The 22,694-nt window shown below is 35.2% G+C and overlaps 2 protein-coding genes across 2 annotated transcripts in view; both read right to left on the bottom strand.

Moving 5' to 3' along the window:
- The window catches only part of Chn1 (chimerin 1), a 61,160-nt gene extending 57,504 nt beyond the window's left edge, over positions 1 to 3,656 (bottom strand). Inside the window, exon 1 of the mRNA XM_005393180.2 lies at positions 3,596 to 3,656. Coding sequence (XP_005393237.1) covers positions 3,596 to 3,604 — 9 coding nt within the window. The 5' untranslated portion in view covers positions 3,605 to 3,656. The remainder of the gene's footprint in view (positions 1 to 3,595) is intronic.
- Positions 3,596 to 22,694, bottom strand: part of LOC106149547 — a 110,951-nt gene continuing 91,852 nt past the window's right edge. Inside the window, exons 7-8 of the mRNA XM_013518689.1 lie at positions 5,690 to 5,978; positions 3,596 to 3,673 (exon numbers count right to left, since the gene is read on the bottom strand). Of these exons, the coding sequence (XP_013374143.1) occupies positions 3,629 to 3,673; positions 5,690 to 5,978 (334 nt within the window). The 3' untranslated portion in view covers positions 3,596 to 3,628. The remainder of the gene's footprint in view (positions 3,674 to 5,689; positions 5,979 to 22,694) is intronic.

The following is a 22,694-nucleotide window of genomic DNA, read 5'->3' as shown; positions in this document are numbered from 1 at the left end:
TTTTTGCTGAATGATTTTTAGAAGCTAAGGAAATACAGAGAACAGGGTTGATTCATTCAAGACATTGACAACCAAAATAAAAATAATATAGCAATAGAGCTGTCCCTTGGTATCCTGGAGAGACTGTTTCCAGGATTCCCATGCATACCAAAATCCCAGGATGCCGAAGTCCTTTATATAGAATGGTATCATATTTGTATATAACCTATACACATCTTTCAGTACACTGTTTATCATCTCTGGATTATTTCTAATATTTAATGCTGTGTAAAGGTTATGTAAATAGCTGTTATACTATATTCTTTAGGGAATAAAGACAAGGAAAAGTCTGTACATGTTTAGTACCAGCAAACTTTTAAAAAAATATTTTTTCATGGTTGGATTCATCTGAGGATGAGGGTACATGGACACGGAGACATACAAAAGCAAGATCAGTAGCCATTAGAGATTTCTGCAATTTCTTGTTGACAGTGTAGAATTATTACAATATTATGTTTACCTCTGAGCATTTTTGACCAGTTCTAGTGACTTAAAGGAAGCCCCAAAAGAGTTCACTATTTATGAGAACACATAAAAATAAGTTCTCATAATTTGAATAAAGGTTCAGGGACATGGCTATGACATTCCAATCTCTGAGGGATACAAATATTATAGAAAAGAGAAATGATCCCAAATTAACATGGAAAATATGATGAAGCAAAAGCATGTGATAAAATTACAGATCCAAAGCACTGAATATAAGATTAATGGAAGGATTTCCTACAACTAGAGCAATTCTTTTAGAAGTCCCATCTTTTGTGAGTAACACGGCACAGCCAGATTACTGCCTGACAGCCTTATTTTGCTTTGTACCCCAAAATGGTAGATTCCTGTTTCAAAAAAGGTTGAACAGATGGAGATTTTGCCATTAATGATTACTTCCCCACAAAAAATGATGATGATTCTGAAAGAGTAACTGTGAAAGCATTTCTAATAGTTTCTTTTCCAATCCTCAAGTCAGTAATTTAGAGAGTTATTTTCCTTGTTCAATTCACCCACATACAGAATTCTTCCCCAAATTGCAGCTGGCTTAGAAATTGTAATTTGGTCTTCTGTTCACCTGGTTCTTTGGAGCTGAGGAACTGATGTGTTTACCTTCCATTTTCCTCTATCTGGTTTTTCCTAATGGCTTTCAATTATTAACCCTTTCTGTAGATGACAAAATGGAAGGACAAGTGAGATTCACATAAATAATTTCCTGGGGCCCCACTAGAATCTTGCTTAATCATTACAGCATGTGATTTTCCAATGAGGTCTTACATTCTGACAGCCATGGAGTCAGGGATACTGATTTGGCTACTTTTGATAAATTCTTAAAGAGGTGCATTAGATACTATCCACAAAAAAAAACCCGATTTCATATCATAAAGACAGTTTTGGGGGGCTTCAGATACTTATCTCTGGAATGAAGAATGGCCCTTCTGACCTCCCAGAGACATTCTAAGGATTCTGGGTTCATAAAGAGAAAAATATAGCCAGGCGTGGTGGTACACACCTGTAATCCCAGCACTCCGGAGGCTGAGGCAGGAGGACTGTTGCGAGTCCGAGACCAGCCTGGGCTACAAAGTGAGCTCAAGGCCAGCCTGAACTGCAGAGCAAGACCCTGTCTCAAAAAGACCAAAAAAAAAAAAAAAAAAAGAGAGAGAAAAATATATAGTTATCAAGTCAATGTACTTTTCTTTCTCAGTTTCAGGATGGATTTCTATAAGGGCCTTGGATTTGGCTGAATTAATTAAATATATTAATTTGTTCATTCATTTAGTCACCCAGAAACTGTTTATACAGCTCAAGGTGTTAAATCAGAAATGAAACAATAGAGATTAAAGCCTTGAAATGGGGGTAAATGCCAAAATTACAACTTAACTTATGACCCAATTCTGGAAAATCCGTTTCTCACCTACAAATGTCTTTTCTATGTTCTGGTGGGGCGACTGTGGCAGCAACCTCAAATTGAAATGAATCTAACTTAATATTTATTAAACTCTTGTCAGCCTTTACAGATAACATAGGCAGCCTGCCTCCTGATCTCAAGATGGTAATGTGTTCATTAAATAGGTAGGAATAGTGAAATATTAAAGGTAAGTTTTTCGAGATAGGGCCTATATCTTGCATATTTTTACGCCTCCTAGAGTATTGCAAAGAGAAGATTATACAATAGATGCTGAATTAAATGCAGTTAATTTTGACAGATAAGTTAGTTCATGGAGACTAAATGAGAAGTAAGGATGATATTCCTGCTTTAATTTGTTTAAATTCTCAGAGAAATTTGGAATACCACGAAGAGATTATTTATATAGGTAGCTTATGAAAGACTGATTAGAAAATCAACATATAAAGAGCAGAGGAAGAGAGTGCTGATCCAGCTAGAGTCAAGAAAATAGGCAAACTAAAGGGAAGTGGGTTTAACATGGAGTGGAGGTTCAATAGAGTTCACTGACAGGCACAGAAGCAAAAGGTTTGCACGTCTTAAGACAGTATTTGGAGAAAGAAGAGTTAAAATAATGCTTCATACTAAAATGCAAATATCACAGAAAAATGTTTTAGTTTTAATAGTAATTAAAATGTTCCCTGATCAAAAATAAACTAGAGGTATCATCATATTATTAAAAGAGAAACTATTTCCTTGATGAAACAATTAGGAGCTTCATGTTTTCATGCATGGAAAAAAGATGTACTGTTTCTAGCTCAGGTTGGGACCACAGAGAGTACTTAGACCCATGCATGGGTGCCTGGTTGATGGTTGCTTTGATTCCATAGAACAACAACACTTTATGTACTGGCACATATTCAAGGAAGCCTACATTACAAAATGGTATTAAAATTCACAACCACCAAAGCTCCAGCATATAGAAACCCCCATATCAGAGACTGGAGTAAACAGAATTAATGTTAGGGCTTGTAGAAGATCACACAACTAATATACATTGACCATACAGGCTGGCAGAAGGTTGGAGTAGCTAGGAATTTCTCACAGAGGACATTTACAGAGGATAAGCCCACTATTGGAAATTCTGTGTGAAAGGTGTAGTTATTCTCATACATTACCAAACTGACATTTAATGCAAATCAATCCCCCTGTCACATGTGACAGTTTTCTAAGCAGCTGCTTACCCTTGGAACTGATCCTAGCCTTGAACAACCCACCGTAGAACCCTGGACATGAAAATTTAATGGGGTGGGCAGGGAGAGTGGAGGGTGGGAAGTTTATTCTTCCAAGTACTAAATCTTATGTTTACCTCAACAGTCCTTGAAAGATCATAGACTATAAAAACTGTATCTTGGAGTCCAAACCTCTCCCATTAAAAGTGAGGAAACACAGTCTCAGAGAAGTGAAAGCAGCTGACCCAATGGAACACATAAAATCCATTCTGATAGCAGAATTAGAACTTAATTCCAACACTAGTATCCTTTCCACAGCAGCACACTAAATGCCTGCAAAGCCAATGCCTTCTGCCTTGGATAAAGGAGTCATGGACAAGATGGGCTTTAGCTATTAAGGACCCATTAAAAAACTCATTATATTTGAAATCAATTAAACATGATTGTCTTTACTTACAAATGTCATCCACTGTGACAGGGAATCAATGTTTCAAGTTGTTGAACAGGTCATCATCCCTGTCCTGTTGGATGACACCTGTAAATAAAATAAATCTATTTTTGAGTGAGTAGATTTTTAAAACGCTAACTAGATTTAAGATGCATGCAGTTTAAAGCAGAGTAATATTCTGAATGATCCTTAACTATGTACTGCTGGAGAAAGATACTTCCTAGTATCGGCTACTTCACTCTAAAAAGTTACTACAAGCCAAAGCACAAGAGAACCTATGCAATGTATCCTGCCTGAGCACAAAAGGAATCATGCCTCGGAGAGCCAAAAGGGTCCTCTAACTACCTTATCTACCTTGATGTCTTGCTTCTGTATCATTTCTACTTTGAAGAAGGGAAAAACCAAAGTCCATGTGCAGTTCAATGACTGGGGTAATGTCAATAGCTGAGTATCTTTAGCTCAGAAAATTGAAAAGTTTATATACAACATAATAAAACAGGTTATTATCAGGTTGACCAAATCTTTCACAAACATTGACTTAGGACATTCTGCCATATCTGCTTAGAATATAATTGTCAGCATTAGATACTGAAATATAGGCAGGGTTGAAAAATGTTGTGAGTAGAAAATGGAGCAATGGTGAGAAAATGGGAATGCGACAGGGAAAAGAACAATATTAAATATAGCATACATTTAAGATTTCAAACTCTGGCTATTTCCAAATAAGATTTGTGGTTCCTAACAAATATAAGTATATGAAAGACCAGTTTTTGCAAGTTGTCTAACAGTCTATAATTTAAAATGTTGGTTTCTCTGTAGCCACGGAACACCAGTGTAAGTAAGATCTGCCAGAATCTAAAAGCTGGACTGAACAGTGAGTATTTTAAATTTCTATTCTGTACTAAAATACTTTTTAACATAGCTGAAAATGCTTTAGGATGTTGTCCTGAAATAATATGGTTGTTATAACATTACCACAAACTCACATTGAGATAGAATATGCCAAGTTCTGGTTGAGTGTTTTATATCTGCTATCTCATTCAATCTTTAAAACAACTTGGTTTTTATTACAACTTTATAAATAGGACAAAGCACAGAGAAACGAAATAACTTGCATACAACTCTATTTGATGACAGAATCTAAGCTCAAAACTCACTGTATTTCTTTAATCTAGCAATTGAAGATTCTTGAAAGTATAAAATGAATTATTATACTTCTGATTAGAATACATAAAATTCTTGCAACTAAATCTCACACAATAAAAAACATCAGGAAATTCTCTTAACCCTTTAGGGAGTGAAGGAGGGAGTGGATGGAGGCAACTGTCAAAAGCAAAATAATTTTAAGGCTAAGTAATTATAATTTTTAATGTTAACCTGAAATATCTCATAATTTAAAATATGAACAGAAAAACTCAAATTGCTTTTTATAATGAAAAAAAAAAGTTTTTCTGATTCAATTACTTCTTATTGCCTTGTTTTATTGGTTGTTTTCCTTAACTTTTCTACTTTCTTTTAATGTTTTGGTGCTGAGGTCTAAACCCAGGGGTTCAAGTGCTTTACCACTGAATTAAATCCCTACTTCCTGACTCAATTATTTCTCAAAACAGTAAGATAGCTATTTAACAGACTGAATTAAACCATGCATATTAAAATATATACATAAATAATCTTGCTAAAATAATTATTTCTAGAGTAAATTATCTTTAAGGAAAATGAAAAAGTAATTTTGATGGCTAACATAACCCTCCTCAATATAATAGCAGTTAACTTTTCCTAAACCATAAATTTCCTAACCATAAATTACACTGCTGACAAATCCCTGAACTTTTTTTTTTAATAGGGGGCATTTTTCCAACCCATTTTAAAAACTGTAAAGCTGACAAAATAGGAGACAATGAGGAGTATAAAATATACCTAATATACTTTAACTGAACAAGAAATAGATACAGGCAAAGAACAGCACCACAGAAACTAGACATCAAGAAAAATGCATTTAGTTTTCAAAGCACTTGAGGAGAAATGAACCTCCTCTGGCAATAATGGCTTTTTGAAAAGGATTCCAAACAGAAAAAGATAAAGTGTGGTTTCATGGTAGCTTACCCTTTTCTCTGACACCCCATCCTGGCCTGCAGCATCTTTCTCATCATGTGTCTCTTTCAGGACTCCCATATGTTTTTTGTATGCTGGCTCTCTGTTTAAGGTTGTGTATCCTATGTGCTCATATATTGGGTTTATCGTCATCTTGGCAATGTATTCTGCTGCCTTGGTTTCAATATAGAGAGTAATCAAGCCATCAGTCACCAGATCGTGGATGGACTCAAAGCGTTTCTCCCCAACAAAGTGCTTTCCATCGTAGTAGAGCCTGAAGTTTCTGGTTTGACTTCCAAATCTGCCTCAATGAAATGGGAAAGATGTTTATAAGAAAAGTAAGCAAGTGAATTTTTCTGAAAACAAAATGAAACAAAAAAAGAACTGGTTTCATTATGTATGTCTCTTTAGGTAAGTTGTGGCTAATCTTTATGAATTTCCTAGAATAGATAAAGTTTAACTTCTGAAAACAGAAATGAATTTGTAATAAGTAGGGATAATTAGCCAATTTGAGAAGCAAAAGTTTGTTCTTCCTTCTCTTTGAAGCTACTCCACTATGCCTACAGGAAAAATGGGAAAATAAAGATCACACCCTACTAATACACATTCAATTTTGTAAGAGTCAACTCTATGATATATGAACTTTCCGTATTGATATTCTTTTCTGCAAATTGATCAATAAAAACATTCAATGTACTGCAGACCCCAGCAGGGCTCACTTGAGGCCAGCAATCATTTAAAGTGAAGCCAACTCCAGAACCTGAGCCATGTAGGTCAGGATGGCATAGAAACATAGTTTGGCTATTTCTGGCCACAGACCAAAGACTTGCTCTTCCCTTTTATACAGTCATTCTTCTGTGTCTGCTGGCTAAGTATAGGCAAGAAGTGTCTGCAATTCACAGGGCATATAAGTTATGAACTATCAGACTACAGAAATTCTGTTTTCAATCTTGAGTCATGTTTTAATGACACCCTTTAACAACTGGAGAAGAATAGTTTCCTTTGATGAAAACTTCAGTATTTTGCTTCCTGAAGCAAACCTCAGAAACGAATCCAACTTGGCAAGACTGGCATCAGTGTTCCTGCAAGAAAGGGCACTGTCTTTAACAAAAGCCAATGCCAAAGGGCAACAGGGCCTGCCAGTGTCACGGTCTCCCGAAGGTAACACTAAGTGAGCCTAATTAAAAGCTAAACAAACCAGAATCATTATTAAAACACACACAGAGAACAAAGTGAACTATAAACCTAGATCCTGTTTAAGAAAAATATTAAATGGAATAGAAAACTTTCATTTAACAATATTATTCTGTCCATTCCAAATGGACAGAAATGGGGCATTTCTTAACGTGCCCTTTACAAAAGTACTAACATTTTTGTAATGGTTCAAATTAGAATTTAATAATTAGTCCAGAACCTAACATTCCATTCATGCTAGACCTTCTAACACATAATTTATCCATATTTTGATTTTTCAAAAGCAATCAAATTGTCATTTACACTCAGTTGAATGATCCATAGAATTACATTTTTGTATTTGCCATTTTCTAAAGTTAAGGGCAAATTTCTGCCATGTAAATTTGCATTAAAATGTAAGCATAAAACTTAGGAAGATAAATTTCTACACCAAAGTTAAGTATTAAAGACCTCAGTTTATACTATTTTTATATATTTTTTTTGCCAACATACATTCTGTTGTTTATAAATAAACACAAAGCCAAATTTTATGAACTCTTACAATAAACACACATAGTATGGCTTATCATTAAGTTCTTTTATATTTCAGTTATATCAAAGGCATTTCTAAGAGGGCTCAGCTCATTTTACTCTTGCTAGGGTGCACGATTTTAAGTGGGCACTTCTACAGTGGCTATGGCCCTCAGAGACTATTCAAGCAATCACCTGTCACACAGCTGTCTTCTGAAACCCAAGAAGTACAGGGCGCATAGGCATGCACAGAAAGCCACACAGGGCTGAGGATGGAAGCCTGAGGCTGGATCCTAGTGCTGTACTGAGGTGGTTCCTAGTCTCTGCAGGGAGAGGATTTCTGACTACATGACAGGTGTAGGGCAATAAAAAGGTTAATTTTTGTCTTTTTCTTCCCTCCTCAGCTCAGTGACTTCAAGAGCTCCTCTCCATGATTTCCAATTTCTTCTCGGTCCACATTTCAGCTCCTGCCTGCCAACACAATCACATTTAAAGTCTTAGGGGAGCTATCCGGTTACTCAAATGTCTCATAATGTGGTTTGATTAAAACTTAAACCTCAGAAGACAAGAAAATGAATTTCCATTTGGAATTTTGACTATTTTTTAAAGAAAAATTACATTATTTTTACTAAAGCAAGCATACATTTTCCTTGCCTACTTTGAACTGCACTTAGGAAGTTACACAAAGAATAACATAATGGCATAGGACATCAGAGACTTCTCCACTTCCTTGACCTGATCTGAAAGGCATATTGTACTTTGTAGAATTAGAAGTGAAGAAAGAGGATAGAAAATCTTTGAGAAAAATGGGGAATGGATGTGTCTATTCCATGAAAAAAAGCCATAAAAGGAGAAATACCAGATCTAAAGTACAGAAAAAAAAACTTTCCTTATAAAAGTTTACTGCTATCACCTTATTTATTCAATAAGTATTTAACAAAATACCAGAAACTGTGTTTAGTACTAGGGAGATCATAGTGAAGTTCTGCTTCCCTAATGGGAAATAGTTTAACATAAAAGCAGATCAAAGTTTGGTGTAGTGGCACATGCCTGTAATCCCAGTACTCTGGGAGGCCAAGGAAAGATCACATGTTTGAGCATAACCTGGGCAATCTAGTGACTTAGTGAGATCTGTCTCCAAAATAAAAAAGGAGTGGGGATGTAGCTCAATGAAAAGACCCTCGGTTTAATGTCGGGTATTGGGGGTGGAGGTTGGAGTGCAAAAACATGAAATGCTGGATTTTTTAAAGTTCACCTTTAAATTATTTTTAGGTGACTATAAAAATGTGTGTAATCTTTCTCTTAAATAGAAAATTTACATTTCTGTTAAGTGATTCATGAAACCAAGTGACTCAATTATTTACCTTACATAAAAAAAAAAAAATAAGGCCACTGCTTAGTAAGATCTCCAAGCTACTACTACAGCCAGATAAAAAAGCCATGCTCTGCTTATGGTCTTGAATTAGGGTTTTTGGTCAGGAGCAACCAAGTGTGGGTCCTATGGGATTAACAGAAACCTTAGGCTATAGTATCAGACAAATGTGAATTTAAATTCTACATCTGTTATTTCCTAGCTGGGTGACTTTGGGGAAATCATTCTGCAGAGTCTGCATCTAAAAAAAAAAAAAAAAAAAAAAGAATGACATCAATTTAATCCACATTGTTGTGAAGATTTTATAAGAAAAGGAAAAGTTAAATTTATGGCAAGCTCAATGAATGGTAGTCCCTCTTCTCTGTTAGCTTAGGCTCTTGCAGAGTATGACAGAATGAATTATAAAAGTAAAGCAGAAAAGACAGCCAATAAGTAGGCATGAAAGAGTCTAGGTAAGTGGCAACACCGGCTGTCCAGGAACATCTCTACACTGGCATACTTTACAGTCAGCAAAAAGCAAGAAGGAGTTCTTCGTGAATTTTTCTGCTGGACAGCCCTGAATAAATTCATGTTGCATGGTTAAGCAGAGTGAGGCTACCACAGAGTGCAAAATAGGAAGGAGTAAACGGTCTTTCCACTGTGCAATACTATCTGAATTCAATGGAGAGAGGTCAGTAAATATTTTTGCATGGTAATAGATCCTGTGACAAATATAGACCTCTAGATTGCAGAGTACATTTCCCTTCCATTTCTGTAGGTAAATTTTCTTTGCTTCTTTTCCCATATTTATTATCTGCCTCCACTGCTGAATAAATAGCTGTTCAAACTTTAGAGAATATGCTTGAAACTATACAGGCCTAACTCATCTAGAATTTAACAAGATAAAAATTCATTTTCTCCAAAGTGGTATTGCAGTTAACAAACAGAAACATGAGGATAGTATGTTTTGAACTGCTACTGTTGTACATAATTACCACTTTCTAGGAAGCATATCTTTTCTCCAGTGATTCCAAGTTTTGGTTTTCATATTTTAAAAGGCTGTTTAATGCTGTGTCCAGTTGCATTCAGATGAATTTAAAAATGTCATTCTAACATCTTGCTTTTAAAAAATGAACAAAATCCTTAATGTCATCCTTTGTTCTTTAGCAAATCATAAACATAAACAAATTGAGTCTAAAAGCAGAAAATGATGAAAATATATATATAAATAGCATGTGGAATGTTACTTTACTTTCTCTAAAACCATGAATTAGTTTTGATTTGAGGCCAAAGTTATTTAGACATGTTTCTTCAAAGGAAACCTCCAAGTTAACATATTTTCTGTTGATAAGCAGAAAATAAAACATATACAACACACTGTCTAAATTAATAATGAGATGTTAGAAATATTTCCAGCAACCAACATACAAAAACTATTTTATTTATCATAAAGATACACAGGTGTGTTATTTACAAAGTCAAAAAAATTGATCAAATAGTGAAATAAATACAAATATCTCATAAATCTTAAACATACCCTTCAAAGACAGCTTAGAACCAAAACAAGAACATGATGAAGCACTCAAGTAAATACTAAAAAATAAATTTAGTTGGACTCTATGAACTTAGTAAGGGTAAGTCAGAGAGAGAGAGTAGTTATATACAACTTTAAATGCTTCTTCCATCTAAAACTTTGTTAGGAAATGACTATTCATCTATCTTGAATATCCATCTTATATCTATTTTGGATGATAAAGTGGAACAAAAATATTAAAATATATTAACTTCTGATGATTTTCCCTTGGTAGAATACTTCCAGTGAAGAGGCAAACCCATCTGTCTATTAAACATGCCAAGATGGCACTAGGTAGCCCTTAGAAGTGGAATTGGTATAGGAGGATTATTTGACAAATCTGTGTAAGAAGCAGTCAGGTATTCCTCCCACCCTCTCTATCCTGTCCCAACTGTGGGAAATACTGTTGTTACCCCTTCCCAAAAAGTTACCCCTTCCCAACTATGGGAAATACTGTTGTCTAGATAGGATGAAATGGGGAGACAGTGAATTGAGGAGTAATGTGCAGACTTGATGGTAGCGAAATCATCTTAAAAACTAAGTGATTTAAATACTAAATACTGTCATCTCCATTTGCTTCACCAGTAGGTTCTCAGAAGGCTTGTAACTTTCTAGAAAGGAGGAGCAGCAGTGTGATTTACCCAGCTGAAAACATTTTACAGACTACCATTCTGTAGTTGTCAGGCTTCCCCCAAGGTCAGCCTTTAAATGCCAAATGCACTTAAATATGAGCACTCAGCCAAAGTCCACCTGATCTCCGAGGAAAATACCCACAAAAGATGTCTATGGTAAACAGACACAATCAAACCAAAAGAAAACAATCATGCAGAGATAAAAATGTGTATTTTAAAACTATAAATATATTTTTAAAAATGTTTCCTATTCCTGTTATTGAGAAGAATTTAGTCAAGAACCACTAGGATGCTGAAAAGGGAAGACAGAGTAAATGAAAGGGATAGAAATGAGGTAATTCAAGAAAAATTATCATAATGGAAGGATACAAATTTCTGTCCAAAAACAGGCTCACACCAAAGAGGGCAAACAAGAATGTGCTCAAAGAACAGTCCAGTAATTGCAAATTAAACCTTCAGATTAGCAAAATTTAACAAGTCTGACAATACAAAGGATCATCAAGGATACAGAGTGATATTATACTACTTAAGAAAAGGTTTTATATTATCTAGTGTATCAGTCAGCTTTTCTGTCTCTAGGATGCAATACCTGAGGTCCACAACATAAAGGAGCAGAGGTATTTTGAGGCCTACAGTTGAAGGGATTCAGTCCATAGCCAGCTGGTCCTAACGCAGAAATACTGCAGGGGAAGCACATGGCAGAAAAAGCTCCTCAGTTCATGGTATCCAGGAAAGAGAGTAGGAGAACAGTGCCAGAGAGGCAGAACCATATACAGTACCCAGGGCCTCACCTGCATGACTCACTCAGCCAACACACAGAAGCATGCTCTATTAATTTGCCAGGTGTTGGTTTATTCAAAGAAGTTGACATAACAGGATTAATGGTCATAACCTATTTCTTGTCAATTTCACATCCAACACATCTTTTATTACACTTATCCTCCAAATAAAGACAATAACAAGTTCATAATTCCACAATGACACAGGGAAAACATTCCCACTCTCAAAGGGAAACTTCAGAAGATAGAAAAGAATTTTACCAAAATAAGACTGAAAAACAACACAAACAAGATGGTCAAATGTGAGCTCCAAAGGGCACAGGTGGTCCCATCCCTATGGCCTTCCTGGTTGTACCCCACAAGACTTTGTTTTGGGGCTGACTCACTCAGGGACTGCAGCTCTCCCCAGCTGCTATTCCACGTTCCTAGTACCTCTGACTTCTTGGGGCCTCCACTGCACCTTTGGCTTCATTTTCACAGCTTCATGCACTGCGGTTCCTATGCTGAGACATCTAATGTTATGTGTATGAAACATCATTTTCCCTCTTGAAACTGGCTCACTGCTGCCTCTAACAAAAAGTTCAAATTCTTTAGCCAGTCCAGGCACTTTGAGAATTGACTTAGTTTCACTTACCTTTTAAGCACTAGAGTCTAGCACAATACTTTGAACATTGTATACTCCAAGTAGCTACTGAACAGAATAAGTGGTTTCTTTAATACTTTCCATAAATTGGCCAGCTATATGTAACAATATTTTTAAAAATTACATGGAAGTTACACAGAAGTGTCAAAACACAGATTACTGTAGTTTTGCTCAATTTTGTAATTACTCAGTTTTGTAATTTAAAAAGAAGTGATAATTACCATGATATAGTGTTTGTCATTTACATATCTCCAATGGTCTTAATGTGGTGACCCATATAATATGGAACTGCTTTCCATACTGACAACTGGGAGTAAATAAATGATAACTTGTCTAATGTAGTGAACCAATTGCAATTTCTGCTACCATTTTTCATTTTACTACTAAATCAGAGAACTCATACTAAATATTGTGTCTACTCACTACATAAATTTATATTTTTATTTACAAAAGGTATCATTAGATAGTCTACCTTTAAAACAACAGAATAGGTCTTTAAATGATCAAAATATTAGTATTACTAGTAGTACAAGTGACTTATTCAAAAATTGGTGATCAGTCCTGCTAAAAAGTTATTATGCTTTTATTAAAGATGAATCTGCGGCCAGGGTTGATGATGTACACCTATAACCTCAGCAGTCTGGTAGGCAGAGGTAGAGGCAGGCAGTGAGCCCAGCATGGACAACTTAGCAAGACCCTGTCCTAAAAATAAAAAAATAAAAATAAGAACTGGAAAAGGGGGGTGTATCTGCTACTTTAGAATAAAAAATTCACACTAAAAAAAAAAGTTTACAAAAAGCAAAGAATTACAATTCTGTGAATGGTTATAGGGTTCTATATGTGTATACAAGTGTAAGTGTGTGCACAAAATTACACATATACATGATTTTAGACTCCTGCGTAATTCCCTTACATATGATGTTTCTATTATATCATTTCTGTATAAAATTATACACTATCACATATGGAGTACAATTTAGTATTTTTCTTGATAAACCAAGTTCATTGAACATTATTTTAGTGAGTGAATGCAGAAATACTTCAAAGGCCATTGTAGTGTACTGAGTTGATGTTCCTTGCGCTAAAATGTCCTGGTTATTAAATATTTAGCCCTCAGGTCTAATTTTATATTTTAAAAGTCTTCTTCAGAGGTTGTATTCATCTTCCAAGTTCCTACTCTGTTGCTGTTGTTTTGAGACAGGGTCTCACTTTATAGCCCAGGCTGTGCTCAAACTCAAGATAATCCTCTTGCCTCAGCCTCCTGAGTACTGGGATTACAGGTGTGCACCACCATACCCAGCCAATTTCCTACTTTTTATTCACTGTCAGGTTGCAAAAAAAGATAAAAGGAATCATTAATGTTTTACATAAAACTATATTAAATATACTCTCACAGGGAATATTAAGCACTCCTTTGCAATAAACACACAAACTGTATTATTTAGCCACTGACAGGCATTTCTCACTTATGTCCAGCTTCAAGGCCATATTTTGGAGACCTGTTGTTACTAACACTTTGATTTTCATGCAAATAAGGATACTATTATAAATGAGCAGATACAAATCTAAATTTGGCCAAGTATATGTCTTTAAATTTAGTACCTAGTGTTCATTAACAATCACCAAACACTACATTTTTATCATTAAAATGCCTCACTTAAAAATCAACTTATTAATGCATAATTCACATATAACATCCTGCATTCATTTAAAGTGCACAATGAGTTTTGGCAGATACTACTAGCATGGTCAGGATTCAAAACATTTCAAACACCTTCAAAAGTTTCCCTCTATTTTTTTTGCACTATATACCTACCTGTTCCCCATCTTATTCAACCACTTATGTGTTTACTGTCATAATTTTCTATTTTTATAAATGGCATCATACAGCATATGTTCTTTTGTGTTTGGATGCCTACATTTTTAATACTAAGATTTTCTTTAAACTAGTGGACAGTGTTCTCATCAATTTTAAATATAATCAGACCAGGCTTTCTAGATGTGGAAAAGTAATAAAACAAATGTTTGTACTACTACTCAAGTTTCTGGGATTCTTCTTTCAAATGGATATGTATGTATATTCTCTTTAATCTAAAAATCTGTAATTTGAAGTGCTCCAAACCCAAAAGTTTTTGAGCACTGATGTGTGATTCCATAAATGGAAAGCTTCACACATGACCTCATGTGACAGGTGACAGACAAAATGCAGGCACACCAAACATACTGTATAAAGTTACCTTCAAGTTATGTGTATACTATATATAAGTGAATTTTAAGTTTAGAATTGGGTCCCATCCCCAAGGTATTTCTTTATACATATGTAAATATTCCAAAATACTACCAAAAACTCAAGAACACTTTTAGTCCTTAGCATTTATTTTATTTTATTTTTAAAAATTTTTTGTTTTTTGAGATAGGGCCTCATTTTCTAGTTCAGGCTGGCCTTGAACTGACTACAGGTAACCCAGGCTGGCCTCAAATATGAGGTAATCTGCCTATTTCAGCTTCCTGAGTTCTAGGATTACAAGTATGCACCACCACACTTAACAGCCCCAAGCAAGTTAGATAAAGGTTATTAAACCTGCATTAGGCATCAGATATAATCAATCAATTCGATGGAAAAAAAAAGTATTATCATGGCAACTGTGATTGCCACTTGTTTATTTTTAATGGGTAATAAGCAAAAGGCTTAAACTATAATAATGTGTGTGTTGTGTTTATTTTAGTAACAAATTAGTAATTTTTAAAGTATAAAGCAATTTCTTGGAACGGTCTCTATTCCAAGCCAAAACCTTACTATACATATGGTCTCCAGACCCTCAGTGTTGACATCTCTGGAAGCTTGTTAGAAACACAAGTTAATAGTTTTTGAGTGATATATGCTATCTAGGCACTACATATAATCTTTCCAACAACTCTACAAGGTATTATTAGCACATCTTCATTTTATAGATAAGGAAACTGAAACAGGAGATTATGTAACCCTATCTAAAGATATACAGAGTTTGAATCCAAGACTGATTGCAAACTCATGTTCTCAGTGATTGACCGCCTTTACTGAGATAAAAAGGTCATGAGAAGCTCTATAATTAAGCTATGAATCTTTCAAAGCAATTCAACAAAGTAATCATAAATAAAGGTGAATAAGTAATTACAATCCAAGATGAATAAGACTTTCTGTCCTAGTTCATTTTTAAAGACAGGCATATAAATAGATTTTTACTGTAGGTGGGCTCTTCTGCCTAGCTATATTCAAGGAATTTGTTAAGAGCTTTTCAGAAAATAAATTAATAACCATATGATAAAAGCATAAGTAGAAACATATTCAAAAGAGACTCAAACTTAACTCTGCACATTCAGTACCACTCCTAAAAATCAAAACACCTGAGTCATGAATAGATTTCTAATTGAATTAAAAAAAAAAAAACTGGCAATAAACAGCTTCTGGAACTCAGCAGAAATTTTTAGCATCTTAGCAAGGAAGGTCAATCTGCAGCTTGTGGAGAATGACAACTGAGCTGAAGCAGAGTCAAGAGCTAACACAATTATGTGAAAAAGAGCAGATGGAGAACAGGCGGAGGCAGGGGCACTCACTCAGGAAGATGACAAAAACCATAGGCAGCTCTTTTTAGCCTGAGGACAATATGAGACATTCACAGCACAGCTATTCTACTAGACCTAACGAAGACAAGACAGTTGAGGGAGGAGGGAACTGAAGGAAACATAGTATGTTAGTAAGATAAAGGCAACATATCAATATATAGACCAAAAGATATTTATGGTAACTTCAGAGCCAGGTATAAGATACAATACTCCAGGTAAGTGGAAAACTCAGAATGGTTGCATTGAAAGGGTAAGAAAAACCACTTCACATTAGCTGCAGTAACCCCTCTCCCAAGCTGACACAGCTCAGCCCAGCTGCCACTTCTCGGTGGTCAGTGGGAGAGGAGTACAGTGGAACACGTATTAATTTCAGCTTTTCAGAAGGTTTCCTGAGGACTAGATTTTTCTCTTCCCTGACTCAGGGAGCTTATGGAACCTGCACTGTTTGGTTATCTGGGTGTGCACCAAAAGCAAGGGAGAGCAACAACAGCTTGTTACAGTGAGACAGGGCCTACAGCACACAGTCCGGTGAGCCTGCTGTGACTAGGGGAAAGTTGGTCAATTCAAGGCTTCTCCCTTAGGAGAGAGGGACAAGAGGGGAGTGTAGAAATGGCTCTCTGGCTTTCCAGAGAGATGTTCAAGGGACTACTATCTGTCGCACTTGATTTAGAGAAGAACCTGGCATACAGTTGTTCCTCAAGGTCCACGGGAGACTGGTTCAGGGCTCCCACAGATACAAAAGCCGGTGAATACTCAAGTCTCTTATAGGAAATGGTACGATATTTGCACATAATCTATACACATCCTACCATGCACTTTCAATTATCTCTATAGTATTTATAACACCTATCACAGTACAAATGCTATGTAAATAGTTATAGTATATTGTTTTAAGGAATAAAGACAAGAAAAGCCCGCACATGTTCAGTAGACACCATTTTTGGAGAAATACTTTAGGTCCATGGTTGGTTGAATCAGTTGACAGAGAATCCAAGGGCACATGGGACCAATTGTACTCACGATAGCGGACAGAAGAGTGGGGCAGCTTGTGCTGTAGAAACAGCAGTACTACAGAGGGACACTAGAGGGAGAAACAGATTAAGAGACTCCTCTGACCACCATATGGGGGTTGTACTCAGGGTCTTTGCACTAAACTACATGCCCTTTAGTCCTTTCTATTTTTAATTTTGAGACAAGTTCTCACTAAGTTGATTAATTTTCCAAGTAGGACTTGAACTTATGATCCTCCTGCCTCAGCCTCCCAGAGTGCTAAACTACAGGCAGAGCCACCATGTCCAGGTAAGTGCTCCTTTAACAGAAACACAGATCTCTACAGTTGGAAAATCACATTTGCAAGCTCAGAGAAATCCTCACCACAAAACAGACAAGCCAAAAAGATTTTAAGGGCCCCTAGAATTTCTAGGCAGGCTGATAAATATCTTCTTAAGATACAAGCCCATAAAGGCTGAGAAAAGTAGGTATTTTTGCAAGTGCTTAAAAGTCAGAAACAACAAATATATAAGACACACAAAGGCACAAGGAAACATAGCCCAATCAATAAAACAAATCTCCCAAAACTATCCCTTAACAGATATTTATAAATCATCTGACAAAGAATTCAAAGTAAATATCTTGAAGCTCATAATCTAAAGACAATATAGATAAGCAACTAAACAAAATCAGGCAAAAGATACAGGAACAAAAGGAAACTGTCAAGAAAAAGACAAACTATAAAAAGGAAAAATTCTATACTGAAGAATTCCCAAAAATTTCTTAGCTAAGTTCAACAGCCAACTTGATAAAGCGAAAGAATTAGCAAACGAAGTCAAGTTATTTGAAATTGTTGAGTCAGAAGAGCAAAGAGAAAAATGAATGAAGAAAATCTAAGAACTCTTAGGGATTTATTTATAGAACACATCAAGTGGGCCAATAAGTGCATTAGCAGAGTTCCAGGAGAAAAAAAGTTTAAAAAGGAGAGAGTTCATTTAAAGAATTAATAAATGAGTATTTCCTAAGCCTAAGGAAGGGAACTGACATTCATATTCAAGAGGCGCAAAGGACTCTAACCAAGATAAACCCAAGGGGCCCACGCTAAGATATATGATATTCAAACTGTGAAAAGGCAGATAGAATCTTAAAAGCAGCAAGAAAAAGAGAAGATGTATGTTTATGAAAATAGGAATTCAGTAAAAAATGTTGGTTTGTATGTATTCACGTAGGGAATGAAGGGATTTCAAGATAAAAATTAATATAAAAAGATTAGGAACAAAGAGGGGGAGAAGTTCAAAGAGGCACCAATTAGCTCACCATATTTCTCATTAGAAAGCCTGGCAGGCCAGAAAAGAGTAGAATGATATATTAGAAGTATAACTGCCAACCAAGGTTACTATGCTCAGAAAAACTGTCCTTAAAAAAACGAAGCATATATAAAGACTTTCCTAAATAAACAAAAGCTGAAAAAGTTCAACATGGGAGAGTTTCTTAGATAGATTTAAATACATAGATAAACACAAAATATTAGAATAGTGTTATTGTGGTGCATAAAGCACTTTTACTTCCTGTGTAGAATTTAAAGACAAACGCATAAAAATAAAACTATGTTAATGAATACAGAATAAACATAATTTGTGATAGTAATAACATAAGTAAGGAAGGGAAGATATACAAGCTTTGCATATGATTTGGTTAAGTTATTAACCTAAAATAGACTGTTATAACATTTTATTTAAGCCCTTTGCTAAACAAAAGGAAACCACCTGTAGAAGATACACAAGGAAAATAGAAAGGAATCAAAGCATGTTGATAAACAAAATCAATGAAACAAAAAGGAAGGCATTAGGAGGAAACAGTTAAAAGACAGAAAACAATGAACAAAATGGCCACAGTAAGTCTTTGAGTAATTAGTTTAAATGTAAAGAGATTAAACTCTCCAATCAAAGACAGAATGGCTAAATGGATAAAAAAGCAAGAGGCAATTATATATTTCTAAGATAACAAATATAAGGACACACAGATTTAAAATGAAAGGACAAAAAAAGATATTCCATGCAAATCATTACCAAAAGTGACCAAGGTGCTCATACTTGTATCAGACAAAATAGACTTGTGGTCAAAAACTGAGGGTCACAGGAGACAAAGAAGGGTATTACATAATTATAAAAGGGTCAACCCACCAGGAAGATACATCTAACATCAGAGCATCTAACATCACAGCACCCAAATATTCTAAGTAAACATTAAAGGTATTGAAAGGAAAAGTAGTAACACATAAATACTATCAGATTTCAATAATCTTCCAATTACAGACAGAACAACTAGACAGAAGATGAACAAGGAAAGAGACGACTTAACTTGTTCCTACTGGCTTGAACCACTGGGGGTGTATGCATGACTGGCCCATACATACACCAGTGCTACCACCCAATGCAACTGTTCCATGCCACCTGATGGGAAATCATGCATGCACCTCTGGTGGTCCTGAGGTGCCTGGCAGTGAAACACATGGACCTGTCATGACTGTAATTCTAACACTATGGGCCAAATGAACCTAACAACCATGTACAAAGCATTTCACTCAAAGTAGAATGAATACACATTCTTCTCAAATGCACATGGAATATTCTCCAGGATAGATCATATGTTAGGCCAACAAGTCTTAAGAAATTTAAGAAGGCTGAAATCATACCAAATATCTCTTCTTTTTTTTTTTTTTTTTTTTATGAGACTGGGTCTTGCTATGCAGTTCAGGCTGGCCTTAAACTCATTTTATAGCCCAGGCTGGTCTTGAACTTGCAACAGTCCTCCTGCCTCAGCCTCCCAAGTGCTAGGATTACAGAATTTTTTTTTTTTTTTTTTTTTTTTTTTTGAGACAAGGTCCCACTGTGTAGTTCAGATTGGCCTTGAACTCGCTATGTAGCCTAGGCTGACCTGCAACTTGCAGTGATCCTCCTGCCTCAGCCTCCCAAGTGCTGGGATTACAGAGGTGCACCACCAAGTCCAAACCCAAATATCTCTTCTGATCACAATAAAATGAGACTTGCCATCAACAGCTGTAAGAAAGTTGGAAAATCAAAACCTAATACAGACAATAAATAATACTGTTAAACAACTAAGAGATTAAAGAAGTCACAAGGTAACTAGAAAATATGTTAAGACAAGTGGAAACAAAAATACAACACATTTATGTGATGTGGCAAGACACTACTAAGAGGAAAGTTTACCTGTGTTAGAGAAAAGAAGGAAAATCTCAAATCAATGGAATAACTCCCTACCTCAAGGAACTAAGAAAGGGGCACTAAATCCTCAATTAGCAAAAGGAAGATCATGAAAAAAGTAGAGTAGAAATAAACAACAACAACAAAAAAAAAAAAACCAGAAGAACTCAACAAAATTAAGCATTGGCTTTTTAAAAAGATCAACAAAATTGTTAAGTTCTTAGCTACATTACCTAAGAAAAAAGAGCACACTCAGATAATTAAAATCAGCAACAAAGGAAAACACACTGAAATGCATGCCACAAAAATAAAAATGTAAGGAACTACTGTGAATAATATGCCAACAAATTGGATAAGCTTAGATAAATTCCTACAAGCATAGAACTTCCTAGGATTGGATCATGAAGAGAAAATCTGAACAGTAATCAACATCTCCCCAAAAGAGGTCCAGGACCAGAGGGCTTTACTGAAGAATTCTACCAAATATTTAAAAAAAATTATTATCTACTTCTTCAACTGTTTCAAGATGTTGAAAACAGGGTGTTATAGTTCAAATGTTTGTGTTACCTTTAAAATTCATTTTGAAACTTAATCTCGAGTGCAACAGTATTAAGAGGTGACACCTTGAGGAGGTGATATGGTCACAAAGGCTCTTACACTGAGAATGGGATTAAAGCCTTTATAATAAAGAAGCTTCACAAAGGGTTTGGTCCTGTTTGCCCTGGCCTTCTACCAAGGGGTAAGTAAAATGACCTCTGTTTACAGAGGACATGATCTTATTTGGAGGAAATCCTACGAACTCCACCAAAATTACTAACAGATTTTTTTTTTTGTTTTTTTTTGTTTTTTTTGGTTTTTCTCCAGTACCAGGAACCGAACTCACGACCTTGCGCTTGCCAGGCAGGCGCTTTGCCGCTGAGCTAAATCCCCAGCCCCACTAACAGATTTTATATGGATATAAATAAGAGTAGTTCAGCAAGGGAGTTATAGATTAGGAGAACCAAACAGATAATTACGACAAATTAATAACCTTCCACACTAAATTTGAACACTTTTAGTTATACAAGAAAACAAGTATTATCCATATACTGGATATTTAGCTATTTGAAAAATTATACCCATCTATAGCAAAGAGGATTTCTAAAATCTAAAAGATTCTACTGTAAGTATTAATCACACACACACACTACTTTCTTTTTAGGTCAACTTTTTTTTGGTACCAGCAATCAAACTCAGGACCTCATGCTTGCCAGGTAGGCGTTGTGCCACTGAGCTACATCCCTGGCATGTTGTCTACTTTTAATGACAGAACAGTTGATGGTTTATTAATAACTTCAGTTAGTAAAGGAAAGATGTGAATGTGGTTAAAGTGCAGACAAAACATTTCCGATATAAGGAGAAAATGACTTCAGGCCAATTAGTTAAAAATACCTTGAAAACAAAAACACCTATCCTGGATTCTAAAGCCACATCTATGAATGCTTCTGTGATATTTATAAAGTCCTTAACTATTGTTTGCTTTAATTTAAAAAAAATATATACATGTTGGAAAATGAAAAGTCACAAAAGCAAATCTAAAGTTTTAAAAAATTCTTTTATATGTGAAATCTACCTAAGTTTATTACAATCCAGTAGAAAACAAAGAGCCTTATTTTTATTTCTGATAGAATTGGTTGCTGTCACATAACTCATTATTTTCTCTATGCATCAAGATATGCCCAAGATTAAGTCTGCAGAAGAGAAACCCACAAACCTCTTTTATTATATCTTCTGTATTCTCTTCCTCTCCTGAATCTTAAGTCTATACTTGATTTCATTCTGTTTTCAAGGCATACAACTAAGTCACAGTTTTCTAAAAAGCACATAGTGACAACTGACTGGGGCAAGGAAGATACTTTAAATAGGTATATTAATTTCATATATACCTTTCAATATATTTGTGCTAAGTATCACGACAGATCACAGTTGAACTATCTTTTAGACAGTTTTGATAGAGACATGTAGACATCCTTACACAGAAGCCTACATTTTGTATATATCCTTATTATCCTACTCATCTGCAAAATAAACAAGTAAATCCAGATAATGACTTTATTAAACATTTTATTTTAATAGTCAAGGGTACTGGTACTTTTGGTTTTTCTGTTTCCAACAGCACGGTACTTAATTCCATCTCTCAACAAATTTTAAAAATTGGTATTTGTTGGTCAAATATCAGAATCAATAAAATTTTAATGCATATCACCAGCCATATATATAATACATACCTATAGCCTAATGGTACAAATTACATTTTTGTTGACACAGTAAATGTCATAGCAGTTTTCAAATCATATAAATATATATAGAGTATATATATATAAATATATATGTGCATATACATACGCACTCCACTGGAATGGCTTACAAATAAATGTGGAAAAACAGAGGAAAGAAGAAAGCAAAGAGAGGGATTTCTTTTTCTATCTTCTGTTGAAATATTCTGGCAACATACACAAGTGAAGCATTCTTAAATCTC

The sequence above is a fragment of the Chinchilla lanigera genome, unplaced genomic scaffold (genome assembly GCF_000276665.1).
Source record: "Chinchilla lanigera isolate Chin_1 unplaced genomic scaffold, ChiLan1.0 scaffold00048, whole genome shotgun sequence".
Classification (NCBI taxonomy): domain Eukaryota; kingdom Metazoa; phylum Chordata; class Mammalia; order Rodentia; family Chinchillidae; genus Chinchilla; species Chinchilla lanigera.
Note: the sequence above shows the minus strand (reverse complement) of the source record. Positions and strands in the feature narration are given on the sequence as shown.